The sequence below is a fragment of the Cetorhinus maximus genome, chromosome 6 (genome assembly GCF_964194155.1).
Source record: "Cetorhinus maximus chromosome 6, sCetMax3.hap1.1, whole genome shotgun sequence".
Lineage (NCBI taxonomy): Eukaryota > Metazoa > Chordata > Chondrichthyes > Lamniformes > Cetorhinidae > Cetorhinus > Cetorhinus maximus.
In genome coordinates, this window is record NC_135884.1 from 33,671,356 (window position 1) to 33,686,922 (window position 15,567).

Below are 15,567 nucleotides of genomic sequence, written 5' to 3' on the forward strand. Positions count from 1 at the left end.
CTAAATACAAAGCTACACATCTAATCAAAGAAAGCCTCAGCTATTGAGTACCACTAAGGAAAAACCCTTGTTATAAGCTGCCAAGCTCCACCAAGTATTGTAGATGGATAGGAGAGAATACTGGAGATTAATGTAGCTTGAAGTGGTGTCCTGCTGCTGCCCACCACCAGTTGAGAAATTTGTAACTATAATTAGAACGAAAGATGCTGGAAATACTCAGCAGGTCAGGCAGCATCTGTGGATAGAGAAACAGAGTTAATGTTTCAGGTCAATTGCCTTTCATCAGAACTGAAAAAGTTAAAGATATAGCAAGTTTTCAAGTAAAGAGGAAGGGGTGGGTGGAAGGAAGGGAGGTGGGGGATGGTGGTAGGCAGGAGTGAATAATGAAAAGGGAAGGTCTAAAATAGTGTGGAAGACAGCAGTGACGAAATGACAAAAGAGATGATGGTGCAAGGCAAAAAGACGAGTTATAAAAACAGAAATAAAAGCAAAAGTTCTGTTGAAGAGTCATACGGACTCGAAATGTTAACTGTATTCCTCTCCGCAGATGCTGTCAGACCTGCTGAGTTTTTCCAGGTATTTTTATTTTTGTATAAAAACAGAAAGATGAGTTTGAGGAAATGTAAATGGGAATAGCAGAATCAATACAGTACTTTACAGCCTTCCGGACTCTGCACCAAGTTCAACAATTTCAGATCATAATCACTACCCAGTTTTTCAGACAGCAATTGTTGATAATCCTTTTTGCCATTCATTTTATCATCAACATTCCCTTTAGTTCCTTCCTTCCCCCGCTTCTCTATATGTTAAAACCTGTATATCGCTAACATTTTCCTGTTCTGATGAAAGATCATTCATTGACTTGAAACATTAACACTGTTTTCTCTCTACACAGAGATTCCTGAATTTCTCCAGCATTTTGTTTTTAATCTCAGATTTCTAGCTCCTACAGTATTTTGCTTTTGTCATCTAGTCTAGTCCCTATTGTTGAAACAATTCCCGTGTTAATTTCTTTGTGAAGGCTGCCTTAGCAGGAACAAATTAGTCCCACTGGGTCATTTGTCTGATAATAAAAAAGTTAAAGAGGTATTAGCCCTTGACTGGATTAAGCTGAACTCCTATTGTGAACTATGTAGTCAGTATTTAGATGGACAATACACTGGATTTACTTGCAGTTGTTTCAGTTTGTAGTGGTGATGATATGTGCCTTTAGGACAAATGTTAAATAGGTTAAGTGACCATTACCACCCTCTGAGCTCAAGGCTGCTACTATCTGCAACCAGGAAACTGAATTTGTTCCATACTAGTTAAAATGGATATTGTAATAAATCAGAAACAGGCAAGATTGTGCTTCTCTTTAGCTCTGAAGAAGAGTCATACGGACTCGAAACATTAACTTTGTCTTTCTCTCCACAGATGCTGTCAGACCTGCTAAGTTTTTCCAGCATTTTTTCTTTTTGTTTCAGATTTCCAGCATCCGTAGTATTTTGCTTCATGATCACTGCACAAAGAAAGGTTGCTAGTTTTTAATCTAGATTCGTAATTAGTGAACAAGCAGCTTTGATATGCAGGAGAGTTATACCCAGCTTTACCTTTCCACTATCAACTTTAACTCCACAACTATTGCTCTGCTATTAAGTTGCCTTTCTGGTATTAAGATATGGAAAATGTAGATGTAGGTGATAGGTATTCTGCAGCAAGTAACTTCTCCCAACTACACCCCCACCCCCCGGCAATTTTTCCACCATCTACAATGCGCAAGTGAGGAGCGGAGTGGAACTATGTTCACTTGCCTGGATTAGTGTTGCTCCAACAACACTCAAACTCTACAGCACCTAGGACAAAGCAGCCCTCTTGGTTGGCACCCCATCCACCACCTTAAGTAATCACTCCCCAACCAGCGCACTGTGTCAGCAATGTGAACCCTCTACAAGATGCACTGCAACAACTCACCAAGGCCGCTTCGACAGCACCTTCTAAACCCATGACCTCTAGCACCTAGAAGAACAAGGGCAGAAGGTGTATGAAAACACAGCCATTAATAAGCTGCTCTCCAAATCACACATCATCCTAATTTGGAAACATATTGTCATCACTGGATCAAAATCCTGGAACTTCTTACCCAATAGCACTCCAGGATTACCTCACAACACAGGCTGCAATGGTTCAAAGTGATGGCTCATCACCATCTTCTCAAATGAAATAAGGCTTGGGCAATAAAAGCTGGCCTTGCCACAACACCTACATTCCATGAACAAATAAAACAAAGCTCTTACCACTTAATATTGGTATGAATAGTGCTGCCCTGCTACCCCATACCAGAAATTTTACATCCAAGTTCCTGACTTCATTCCTCTTCTCAGATTCCTATTCATAGAATTATAAAATGATTCAGCATGGGAGACGGCCATTCCGCCCATTGTGCCTGTGCAAGGTTCTTTGATGAAGCTATCCCAATTAACCCACTCCTAGTTTTTAATCCCCAGCCCTCTAATTGTTTTCCCTTAAACTATTTATCAAATTCTATTTTGAATGTACTATTGAATCTGTGAAAAGCTTCCACAACCCTTTCAGGCAATGAATTCCAGATCACAACTCTGAGGAAAAAAATGTCCATGTTGTCTCTGGTTCTTTTCCCCATTAAATCCATTGCCAACCCTTCTGCCACTAGAAACAGTTTCTCCTTATTTGCTGTATCGAAACCATTCATGAACACTCCATCAAATGTCCTATTAACAATCTCTGCTCTAAAGAGACCAACCACAGCTTCTCTGGTTTCTCCACATTCCCAGTACCATTCTAGTAAAATTCTGCACTCTCTTCAACATCTTAAAATCCTTCCTACAGTGCGGCATTCACTCTCCAACTCATAAGCCAGGGTGATGAAGCCATGTATGCTCCTGGACAGACGCAATGAGAAGCAGACACACCCAGCTAAGTAAGTCCAGCCACTCCTTGCTACATTAAGCTCTACGAAACCTACCCCAAATCATATTCAGTCACCTTTCTTATTTGGGTCCAATGCTCAACTGAAGAAACATGGGACACTTTGTTGTGTTAGAACAGCTTCATAAATTCCAAGTTGCTGTTGTGGGTTCCTGGATATGTGCATATAATCCCCGCCATTTTTCAAAGGTAGAGATTTGTGTCTGTTGCATATAAAAAATAAATTGATTGCACAGGTAGAAAGGTTTTATGTCATGCAATAAATTGTACCCTATGTTGCAATAGATGATAGAAATAAAATGTTCACTTTTAGAATTACAGCATTAGGGGGAGATGGTAGTGAAGTGATAATGTCATTGGACTAGTGATCCAGAGGTCCAGGCTAAGGTTCTGGGGACACGGGTTCAAATCCCACCATGGCAGCTGGTGGAATTTAAATGCAATTAATCAATCTGGAATTATAAAGCCAGTCTTGGTAATGGTGACCATGGAACTATCATTACTGATTGTTGTAAAAACCCATCTGGTTCACTAATATCCTTACCTAGTATGGACTCCATGACTCCAGACCCACAGCAGTGTGGTTGACTTTTAACAGCCCCCTGAAGTGACCTAGCAAGCCATTCAGTTCAAGCGCAACATCCCATGTAAGAATGTAAAAAAGACAATTTTAGATTTTCTATAGGAAGGGCTTTGGTTTTACTTTCAACCACATGTAGACTTTTCAAAAGAATTGCTACAAGGGCCATAGCCTGCAGCAAACACACACCATTCTTGTTAACATTTAATATTAATTTCAAGTTATGATGAAAAGTCATTGGTTGGAAATGTTAACTGTTTCAGTATATACAGAGGCTGCCTGACATTGAATATTTCCAGTGTTTTCTGTCTTAATTTCAATTTTTTTCTCCCCACTCCCACATTTTCTTCTCTTCTCCTGCAGGTGGAGGGAACCAATCTAGGGGGAAAAAACAGAATCCTTCCAGTACCTGCATCCAAGCAACCTTCAGTGTGTGCCCAGACAGAAGGTGACAGAAATTTATTCAATCATATGTTGCATTCCATTAGATGCTAATCCTACCAGTCCGTTCTTTTCTACAGAACTGTTGGTCACCTCACTTCATAAGCCAGAGAACAATGAGATATGATTTCCACTATTACATCAGCTGATTTAAAGTGAACACAGATCAAAACTGAGACTATGTTCTCTCAGTAGGTAAATGACACAGGACAGCCTAGAGGTGGGTGATGTAAGCTAAGGATAATCAAGGATAAGTGAGTGAGCGGCAGCTGGTGTCATGGTCTGCTGTCTCCCTGCTCCTGGACAGATGCAACGAGAAGCAAATGCATATATCAGTGAGCTGGCTGTAAGTAAAAAACTGTTTTCTCATTTTGATCAATGTTCCCTGTAAGCTGCACAGCCATATGACAACCCAAAAGCTCCCATGCAGGCTGCCTGCAAGCCAGCCCCTTAAAAGTTACATGTGCGTGGTTGTGCAAAAGAAGAATGTAAAGGCGTCACATACTTAAACCAGTGCAATCTAAAAAAAAGGGTATGTTGATTATGACTTTTATAATTTAGATAGGTGGGGCATGATTACTAATCCATTTGAAAAGGGGAACTTCAACCACTGCACTTGGGCACCATGATGAAAAGTAGCAAGAACTGTTGCCAGTTAACTTGTAGAATCAAATAATCTGTTGCCCCAGCTAGGACCTGGTGTCATTGGAGTAACGTGGCAGAGGATATTTCAAAGGGAGAGAATAGGAAACTGGTCAGCCTGGCAGTTTGACAGCAGCTAGAGCCACTTTTTCCCTAGGGTACAGTTACAGGAGTAACACCTGGCTACCTTTTTGAGCATGTAGCCATTCTACATATGTGATGAGTCTACAATGTGCATAGCAGCAGGTTATACCATGATTGAGGGCATCACACCTGAGCCTAATCCTGTATTCACTCAACATTCAAATCTGTAGCTGGAGTTTTTGGATAGAAATCCGATGCAGGAACTCTAGATGATTCCTTCCCCCTTTCTCCTCAATCCCCAACATCTCAGAGCACAAAAGGTCAATTTATAGTATCCAACCAAAAAAAAGTCAGCACACACTGGGAATTAACACTGGGTCCTTCAGGCGTGTATGGTTTAGGAGGACAGTCTGATTCCTCATTCACTACAACCAATGGGGAACAGTAATCTGCTTGTAGCAACCTACATTTCAGGCACAGTATTTTCGGGCATGTGGAAATAAGCGATTTGCATTTATGAACTGTTGGAATGCCAGTACTGACTTTTTGAAATGATTTGTTCAGCAGATATTCTTTGGATAGTTTCTCAGCATTGGTGCAAACTGGCTATTTAACATTTCTAGAATACACCGCAAAAAGAGAATACAATTGCGAGAGAGCGACAAGATTGTTCCAAAGCACAGTAGAACCAGATAGCTACTCCCAGTTGTTTGTGCCTCCACAAATTTTATATAAAAAGGTAGAAACCAGCTCCCTTATGAAAATTTATCTGACCACTACTGGTATTGTGATGCAAGAGCAATAGCTTTATTTTAAATATGCTCAAAAAGTAGTACAAGTTTTGCATACACATGTTTTGACAGGCAATACTTGGTTTACATACACAATTATACAGATCGAGACCAAGAAACCTTTCAAACATACTTTATAAAACTATGCACACCATCTAAGACTTTTAGAAGTGAAACCAAGTGGTACATTACTTTCCAACTTTTGATTATTTAAATGATATAGCTGCACATTTAATAGTTCTTATCCAAAATCAAATTCTACTCTACCCAGACAAACTATCCTGGAAGCACAATTAAACTACTAGTTCCAAAATGCTCAGGTTCTTTCTGCAATACTAAAGGGCAGATTCTTTTATACATAGTATAATACTCTTTTGCCAACTGTTGAATTGTATATTTCCCATGGACAGAATAAAAGGACAAGATTAAACTTTTAAACATTAGCAACCACTTATAAATTCCGCAGACATTTCAGCAACATGGCACCAGAACAGAAGGACAGAGAGAGACTCTGTTAGCAGTATATGACTAATATTAAAGGACTTACATTTATATAGCACCTTTCACAACCTCAGGACAACCCAGGTATTTCAGCCAGTGCAGTCACTGTTGTATTGTAGGGAAATGAGACAACCAACGGGCACACAGCAAGGCCCCACAATGAATAATGATAAAAGTGACCAGATGATCCGTCCCAGTATCACTGAAATTACAAAATTAATCTTACTTCTTTCTTTGAAGCAATAAACTCCTTGCTAGACACCAATTCCAGACATAGGCAGCCTTCTAGCTTACTGCCACAAGGATATTATTCATATGAAGCATCACAATAGCCAAATTTTGCTCCCTTCAGTAGTCATCACAAGCCTTTCCTGAGGGATCAATGAACTGCAATCAGACAAAATTCAGTCAACTATTCCCTTCCCTAACCCAGGGATGTTGAACTGTTTCACTCTTGCTGCTGTCCTAGTTATAATCACTAACTCAGCACATGAAGGCTGCAGCCACCCTGGTCCGTAAAGGTTCTAGCTACAAAATGGAGCATCAAGAAATGGTCGAAGATTTTTTTGATGATCAAGTTCCTATAGCTGCGAGTCAACTTTCTGCTTTTGTACACCTGAACTTATTAGTGCATTTTTCACCATCAGAAACTGAGATTCACGCCGTGATCTTTTCAGCTTTGCACGACGATTCTGGAACCAGATCTGAAATATTAAAGTATCAAAATGAAAGCTTTTTAAATTTTGGCAACAGGATGTAAACAACATTCAAAACCAAGTAAATATTTTGTGTCTATTAATATTGTATTTTTCCAGATCATTACCTGAATTCGGTCTTCATCTAGAGCCAGTTTCTGAGCAAGTTCTTCACGAACATCAATCCCTGGGTAACAATTCAGCTGAAATTCTTTTTCTAATACTTCAATCTGAAAAAATGATTCAAATATAATCCATCAATTCAGATCTACATTTAATGTGGAGTTCAATCAGAATTTTTTTAATGACAGATGGTGGTTAGAAGAGATCGTCTGCCACATTGTTGAAGCAGGGCCTGTAAATTCTTTACATTAAAATGTATGGAGAACAAGTTGGAGGAGGATTAGACTAGGTGACACTGAATATATAACTAAATAGTTTCTGTACTGCAAAATTCAAGGAGTTCTGTTTCTCCCTTTCTCTTGCCCCTTCCCTCACTCCCCCACAGTGGTACACCTCTCCCCTCTTGTTACTTTGAGCTGGGAAATCATTCCTTCAATTTTGCAGCAGTATTTGTCAAGTGAAAAAACAGGTTGCAGGTTAAAAGTTGCATTTTATATTTGCATAAAACTTTTTAATCTGCTCTGGACTACTGAATACAATATGTACATCAAACCTTATATTGGTTAATGCATAATAGTCACTACCAGTCAGTTCTCTTCAAATGTAGCAGCTAGTTATAATAATTACAGTAAGGTAACTTTTTATTCAATGGACTTGTTCAAAAGTAGTCATAAAACGTTAAGATATTTTGGCTATTTTCAATTCATGACTATGAAGTTCTGAAACAGTTGGAGAGGCAACAATTGTAGATGACTGATGGGAATACCGGAATTCGCAATTATGCAGATTAAAGAGACTTTCCAAAAACAAGTAATAGTTTGGAATACTTAAAGAGGTATTAGAACAGCCTCAAAAACACGCAAGGATTCTGATTTTGTATAATTGTAAGTTGCATGTCTCTTAAAAAAAAACTGATTGAAGTTGCAGCACTTCCGCGGTGTGTACTTTAAGAAATCTCCGCGGACCTGACTCCTGCTGAAAGCTGTCCTGGCTCTTCTACCTCGGAACCAGCAGCAGTTTGGCCGATCAGAGAAGCGGTCCTCGCTCTGTCCGGCTGGCTCAGCACAACACATCTCACGGTCCCTCCCCTTGCCATCCTTCACTGTAATTGACCGATCACAGAATCTCTCCGAGGAATCTGGACACGAGCTCCCTGGAAAAGCTAAGGGGGGAAAATGTGTTCAGCACTGCCAAAAGAACATTAGTAAGGTTGTTACATTAAAATAAGTACGCTGCTCCTATTTCCTGTACTTTCCAGTGTCGACTCATACAAGAGACAAGTACTGATGTATTCAGAGGGGAGTGAAAAAGACTATTACAAACCTAGTACATAAAAGATAATGCAATAGAGAGGTAGGCACAAAACACCATAACATTTATCGCACAAATTGTATAAAGACAAAATCAACGTCAGAAATAACTCGTGACCGCTGTTCGCACACATTTCACCTGTCACGTTAAGTATATCAACCCACGGTCGATGAGGGGTTATGATGCGAGCCGTCTCCTCACTTCTGCCCAGCCCCAGAATGCTTTCAATAGTGAAGGAACATCTTGAAGTTTTTCTCCCTGACGCCTTCGAAGTTTCTGCAAGTTGAGAGCGGGCTTTCCTATCGCCGGCACAGGGATGAACACTGGCCATCGTTCCCCTCTCCACTTTCAGTCCCAATTCGGCCCAGCCCGCTCGTTCCACATATTAGTAGAGATTTTCGACGTCATTAATTAAAACTGTGTAGTTAGAAAGTTTTAGCATCTGAATGAAGACCACCACCACCCACCCCCCCTCGATGGAAGCATGAGGCGATAATTGTTTATTTGTTGCCAAGTAATTAGTATCTAATAGGAGCAACGAGGGGGCCACCCAGAGGGAGGAAGGCAGTGTTATCTCTCCAAACCAGCTAACATAACTTTCTTTCAAATCCGTAAAACCTACACTGTAGCAGTTTACCTATTTTAAAGCATAAACCAAGAAAGGAAATCAATTTTCAGTTTTGATTGCAAAATAGCGAGGAGAAGGAAACTCTTCATCCAAAGGGATAATCTCATTTAGGTGAATGTCTTTCACCGGAGTAAAGTAAGCTCTTAATACTATTAGGATAATCCTGATGAATATTCTGATTTTTTTTTTATATGCATATGTAATGTTGCATTCGGAATGACTGGAAAACAAAAGTACGGGCAGGAGTCATGCTGCAGCGGGCTGCAAATGTTGTTAAAACTCAGGGCAATTGTTCTCCATGTGCCCGGATTAATTCACTGGAACTATCACCGTCTGATTTTAAATACATAACGATGCTGTTCATTTGTTCCCGTTGAAATATTGAGTGATTCAGGGACACTTACTCCAGAACTTGTCATAATCGCTTCCTGAATTAACTTTTTCTACTGTTTAGGAAATTAATGAATGCTGTAATTTAGCATAGTTTAAATCAGGAAAACAAATTCTATGTTTTAAAGCAATTGCAGAGAAATTGATGCCAAAAGACGTGGCCTGTGGCATTGGATTATTGAAAGTCAATGTTTGAAAATGAAACAGCTCCGTTTTCAATCCTCTGCACCCAGTGTAAACTTCATTCCCAATTTAAGGTTACTGTAGTTTAATTTAATAATTTTCGTTTTTCTACGCTAATGGAGTTAACTGCAAAAGTATACAGCGGAGCCTGGCCTTCCCTTCAATCACAGCTCAGCCATTCGCCGTCAAGTTTAGCACAATCACAGGTTTCAGAGTGGCTTGGTATATTAAAGCACAATCTTCGGGGAACTGAGGCACAGGGATCAAGAGTCTTGGTGGAGTTAATGCATCGCAACTGGGGCATCTGTAGGGTTGTAACTGACAATCAACCCGGGTTCCTGTTCGCTATCTAATGTTTCCTACTAGAAAGTGCCTTTGTCACGAGTGGCTTGGAGGAGAACTTCCAGGTGGTGGTGTTCCCACCTGTCTGCTGCCCTTGTCCTTCTAAGGTGGTGGCGGTCGTGGATTTGGAAGGTGCTGTCAAAGGAGCCTCGGTCAATTCCTGTAGTGCATCTTGTAGATGCTACTCACTGCTGCTACTGTGCTTCGGTGGAGGAGGGAGTGAATGTTTGTGGATAGGGTGCCAATCAAATGAGGCTGCTTTGTCCTGGGTGGTGTCAAGCTTCTTGAGTGTTGTGGGAGATGCACTCATCCGGGAAAGTGAGGAGTATTCCATCACACTCCTGACTTGTGCCTTGTCAATGGTGGACAGGCTTTCGGGGAGTCAGGAGGTGAGTTACTCACCCCAGGATTCCTAGCCTCTGACCTGCTCTTGTAGCCACAGTATTTATATGGCTAGTCCAGTTCAGTTTCTGGTCAATGGTAACCCCCAGGAAGTTGATAGTGGGGGATTCAGTGATGGTAATGCCACTGAACATCAAAGGGCGATAGTTGGATCCTCTCTAGTTGGAGATGGTCATTGTCTGACACTTGTTACCTGCTAGTCAGCCTAAGCCTGGATACTGTCCAGGTCTTGCTGCATTTGGACGTGGACTGCTTCAGTATCTGAGTTGTCGCAAATGGTGCTGAACATTGTGCAATCATCAGTGAACATCCCCACTTCTGACCTTATGATGGAAGGAAGGTCATTGATGAAGCAGCTGAAGATGGTTGGGCTGAGGACACTACCCTAAGGAACTCCTGCAGTGCTGTCCTGGAGCTGAGATGACCGACCTCTAACAGCCACAACCATCTTCCTTTGTGCTACCAGCGGAGAGTTTCCCCCTTGATTCCCTTTGGCTCCAGTTTTGCTGGGGCTCCTTGATGCCACACTCCGTCAAATGCGGCCTTGATGTCAATGGCAGTCACTCTCACCTCACCTCAGGAGTTCAGTTCTTTTGTCTATGTTTGAACCAAGGCTGTAATGAGGTCAGGAGCTGAGTGGCCTTGGCAGAGCCCAAACTGGGCATCAGTGAGCAGGTTATTGTTAAGCAAGTGCCATCTGATAGCACTGTTGATGACCCCTTCCATTATTTTACTGATGATTGAGAGTAGACTGATGGGGCGGTAATTGGCTGGGTCGGATTTGTCCTGTTTTTTTTCTGAACAGGACATACCTGGGCAATTTTCCACATAGTTGGGTAGATGGCAGCATTGTAGCTGTACTGGAACAGCTTGGCTAGGGGCGTGGCAAGTTCTGGAGTTCTGTCTTCAGTTCTGTTGCCAGAATATTGTCAGGGCCTATAGCCTTTGCAGTATCCAGTGCCTTCAGTCGTTTTTTGATATCACATGGAGTGAATCGAATTGGCTGAAGACTGGCATCTGTGATGCTAGGGACCTCTGGAGGAGGCTGAGTTGGATCACCACTCGGCACTTCTGGCTGAAGATTGTAGCCAATGCTTCAGCCTATCTTTTGCACTGATGTGCCGGGCTCCCCCATCATTGAAGATGGGGACATTTGTAGAGCTCCTCCTCGAGTGAGTTGTTTAATTGTCCACGACTGAATGTGGCAGGATTGCAGAGCTTAGATCTGATCCACTGGTTGTGGGATCGCTTAGCTCTGTCTATCACTTGCTGCTTATGCAATTTGGCACGCAAGTAGTCCTGTGTTATAGCTTCACGAGGTTGACACCTCATTTTTAGGTATACCTGGTGCTGCTCCTGGCATGCCCTCCTGCACTCTTCATTGAACCAGGGTTGATCCCCTGGCTTGATGGCAATGGTAGAGTGGGGGATATGCCAGGCCATGAGCTTACAGATTTGTGTTTGAGTACAATTCTGTTGCTGCTGATGGCCCACAGTGCCTCATAGTTGCCCAGTCTTTAGTTGCTAGATCTGTTTGAAATCTATCCCATTTAACACGGTGGTAGTGCCACATAACACGATGGAGGGTATCCTCAATGTGAAGGCAGGATTTCGTCTCCACAATGACTGTGCGGTGATCACTCCTGCTGATACAGTCATGGATAGATGCATCTGCAGTAGGCAGGTTGGTAAGGATGAGGTAAAGTATGTTTTTCCCTCGTCAGTTCCCTCACCACCTGCTGCAGACCCAGTTTAGCAGCTATGTCCTTTAGGACTCGGCCAGCAGTGGTGTTACCGAGCCACTCTTGGTGGTAGACATTGAAGTCCCCACCCAGAGTACATTCTGCTCCCTTGCCACCCTCAGTGCTTCCGCCAAGTGGTGTTCAACATGGAGGGGCACTGACTCATCAGCTGAGGGAGGCGGTATGTGGTAATCAGCAGGAGGTTTCCTTGCCCGTGTTTGACCTGGTGCCATGAGACTTCATAGGGTCCAGAGTCGATGTTGAGGACTCCCAGGGCAACTCCTTCCTGACTGTATACCACTGTGCCACCATCTCTGCTGGGTCTATCCTGCCAGTGGGACAGGACATATCCAGGGATGGTGATGGTGGTGTCTGGGACAGTGTGTATGATATGATTTCATGAGGATGACTACGTCAGGCTGTTGCTTGACTAGCCTATGAGACAGCTCTCCCAATTTTGGCACTAGCCCCCAGACGTTAGTAAGGAAAACTTTGCAGGGTCGACAGGGCGGAGGCTGCCATAGGTCGATGCTGGGTGGTCCGTCCGATTTCATTCCTTTTTTGTCACTTTGTAGCGGTTTGATACAACTGAGTGGCTTGCTGGCCATTTCAGAGGACATTTAAGAGTCAACCACATTGCTATGGGTCTGGAGTCACATCCAGGCCAGGCCAGGTAATGACAGCAGATTTCTTTCCCTAAAGGGCATTTACAACAATCGACAATTGTTTCATGGTCGTCATTTGACTTTTAATTCCAGATTTTTATTGAATTCAAATTCTACCATCTGCCGTAGCAGGATTCAAACCTGGGTCCACAGAGCATTACCCTGGGTCTCTGGATTACTAGTCCAGCAACAATACCACTACGCCATCACCTCCCCACTTAAACAACCATATGAGGGGAGAAAGAGGTAGAAAGGTTTTAGCTGGAGAATGCCAGAGTGATGATTATTGGCACATTTGCCATTGGTGGGATGAAAGAAGTGTCGGACACAAGAGGCCAGAGTTGGAGGAATGACACTCTGAGGTTTGTAGGGCTCAAGGAGGTTACAGAGATAGGGTGAGCAAGGCCATGGATGGATTTGAATAGGAGTATGTGAAGAAATCAATGTGTTGGTGCACAATGTAAGCCTCTGAGCACAGGGCTGATGGGTGAACGGGACACCATGCAAGTTAGTCTACAGGTAGGGTGTTAGATTAGCTCAAGTTTATGGAAGGCGGAAAAAAATGAGGCCGGTCAGGAGAGCATTGGAATAGTGAGTCATGGTAGGCTATAGTTGTTTGGGAGTTGTGATTACTTTGAGAGAGAGAGATTCTGGACACGGATTCACAGCCATGGTGGACACTGTCCCAACTCAGCCAAATCATCAGTTAGTGTATGTATGTGTGTGTGTATGTACGTATGTATATGCACACATCTGCACCACAAGTTGTTTGATATTTTTGAAGGTTTGTAGACTGGTCAATTTTTCTTCAGCCTATGGTATGGAGGCACCATTGGTCCCCCACTCCAACTATTCCCCTAGCTGAGATTAAATTTAGGATCTTCATTGTTTTTCACATGCATTTATCCACCAGATCATTTGGTGTTAGAGATTCAAATGCTTGGGGTTTGATCAAATTGATATCTGGAAAGGTTCTTTTAGCACCACTTGGACAGGATGCAGAAAGAAATCTATGTTGTTCCTACTTAGCTGTAAATATAGAATTTTCAAATGGTATTTCTTCTGCCCACGCTTACTGCTGGCATCGAGACATTTTTGAAAATTAGGAAATCCTGCTTCCTTCAGTATTTTCTTTCTTCTTTTAAAATTCCAAGCTTGACACTACTTTCATTATTTTAACTCTTTTCAACCTTGATCCTTTGCCTAGATTTCTCAAAAAGGTCGAAGTCTCACCCACCTTATCTTAAGAATGGAAAAAGTACAATCTTAAGCTCTTATGTCACAATGAACATCATAGCTTTCATCTGCAGTTTGCAAAAAAACTAATGCAATCAGGCAGGATTCAAGTCATACATGCCAATCATCAGTATTTCATACAGACTTAGCATTGTGGGGAAAACAAAAATAAAAATACCTGGAAAAACTCAGCAGGTCTGGCAGCATCTGTGGAGAGGAACATAGTTAATGTTTCGAGTCCGTATGACTCTTTTATTTTTGTTTTGGGTTTCCAGCATCTGCAGTGTTTTGCTTTTATCTTAGCATTGTGGGGACCTGCTCTGTATTTGTGACAAGAACCAGTATAGTCCAAACTATACCTCCACTTAATGCCATTCCTACAGAGTTCTGTCACCAATGGAAAAGATCCTGGTCAGTGCACACTGTAGCCAGGAGTTAGAGGATAGGATTTCCTGCCTTGTTTTCACGAGCCAGAATTCCTTTCATCAGCCGCATGGAGTAATGCTCAGCAGAGGAGAAATGGTGGACAATGAATGAAGGGGTGGGGGAGGAAATAAGTGACAATGAAGAGGAAAAGGAGAGGGAATTGAACGGCGAAAGTTGAGTATGGTGATTTTGGATGCACCATTAACTGATGGCGGAGATGAAAGCGTGCTAGCTTGATCTGAGGGGAGAAGACTTCAAAATAAGCTAGAGTAAAAATAAAAGTTCCAGCTTGAATGGAGGGAAATATATTCAAGACAGAGGTTGATAGATTTTTGGGTAGTAAGGGAATTAAGAGATTATAGGGATAGTGCGGGAAGGTGGAGTTCAGGTGAAAGATCTTGTTGAATGTTAGAGGAGGGACCAAATGGCCTATTCCTGCTCCTATTTCTTATGTTATGTTCCTTTGTCCTTGCTGAGGGGGCAGCAGATGAAATTACTTTCAAGTGCATTCTCATACTATTCTTAACTCAAGTAGAAGGACACTGATTGAATGTCAGATTGAATCAATTTCTAAATCATTTCTCAGCCCTTGAAAGAACACATGAACATCCAACGTGTCAGAGACATTTCACCCACCCAACCTTGCAAATAATTGCATCATTTCCAAACTCCTTTTCCTTTCAAATAATTGGATGTGTGGTCACCTCCAAAACTGGTGCCCATTTCTCTTGCAATACCCTGTATGAATTTTTCCAATCAGGTATCCATTTATCCTTAAATGGTTATAACCAAAAATCGTAAAGAATGCTCTGTGAATGTGACCCTCGTGCCTTATACCTCCCTGTCTATCTCAACCTCTCTGCAGTCTTTGGCTTGGTTGACCACTCCATTCTCATCCAATGCCTTTCCTCTGTTGTCCAGTTCAGTGGGATTGCTCCCTCGTGGTTCCAATCTTACCTATCTGTTCATGGTCAGACATCTCTACCAATGGCTTCTCTTTCTGTTCAGTTACTGCAAAAATCACCCCATCATTGCAAGAGCCATTTTGACCTCCATTCTTCCTCTTCATCGACATATTGGTCCTTGGCAACATCACTTATAGACATGGGTTAGCTTCCACATGTCGCTGATGACAACATCTAGCTCTCACTCTCTCGATCCTTCCATTGCCTCTTGCCACCAGACTACTGCCTGATATTCAGTCTTGGATGAGCTATAATTCACTCCAACTTAACATTGGGAAGACCTGCAATAAAATCTATATTCTCGCCTCCAACTCACTTCTCAAGCCAGTAACTCGGGCTGAACCAGACAGTTTGCAACCTCAGCATCCTATTAAACCATAAGGTGAGCTTCGGACTCCAAATTTCCCCTATCACAAAGATTGCCTACTTTTACCTCCATCTGCCCCATCGTAGCCTACACTGTGCTAATCACCA

General features: G+C 42.2%; 1 protein-coding gene across 1 annotated transcript; it reads right to left on the bottom strand.

Moving 5' to 3' along the window:
- Positions 1–5,480: 5,480 nt before the first annotated feature.
- hesx1 (HESX homeobox 1) lies at positions 5,481–8,747 on the bottom strand. The gene is made up of 4 exons (XM_078543536.1): positions 8,253–8,747; positions 7,769–7,965; positions 6,809–6,910; positions 5,481–6,689 (listed from the first exon to the last, which is right to left on the bottom strand). Exons 1-4 carry the CDS (start codon positions 8,443–8,445, stop codon positions 6,567–6,569), a joined length of 615 nt encoding a protein of 204 aa, XP_078399662.1. The 5' UTR covers positions 8,446–8,747; the 3' UTR covers positions 5,481–6,566.
- Positions 8,748–15,567: the final 6,820 nt, after the last annotated feature.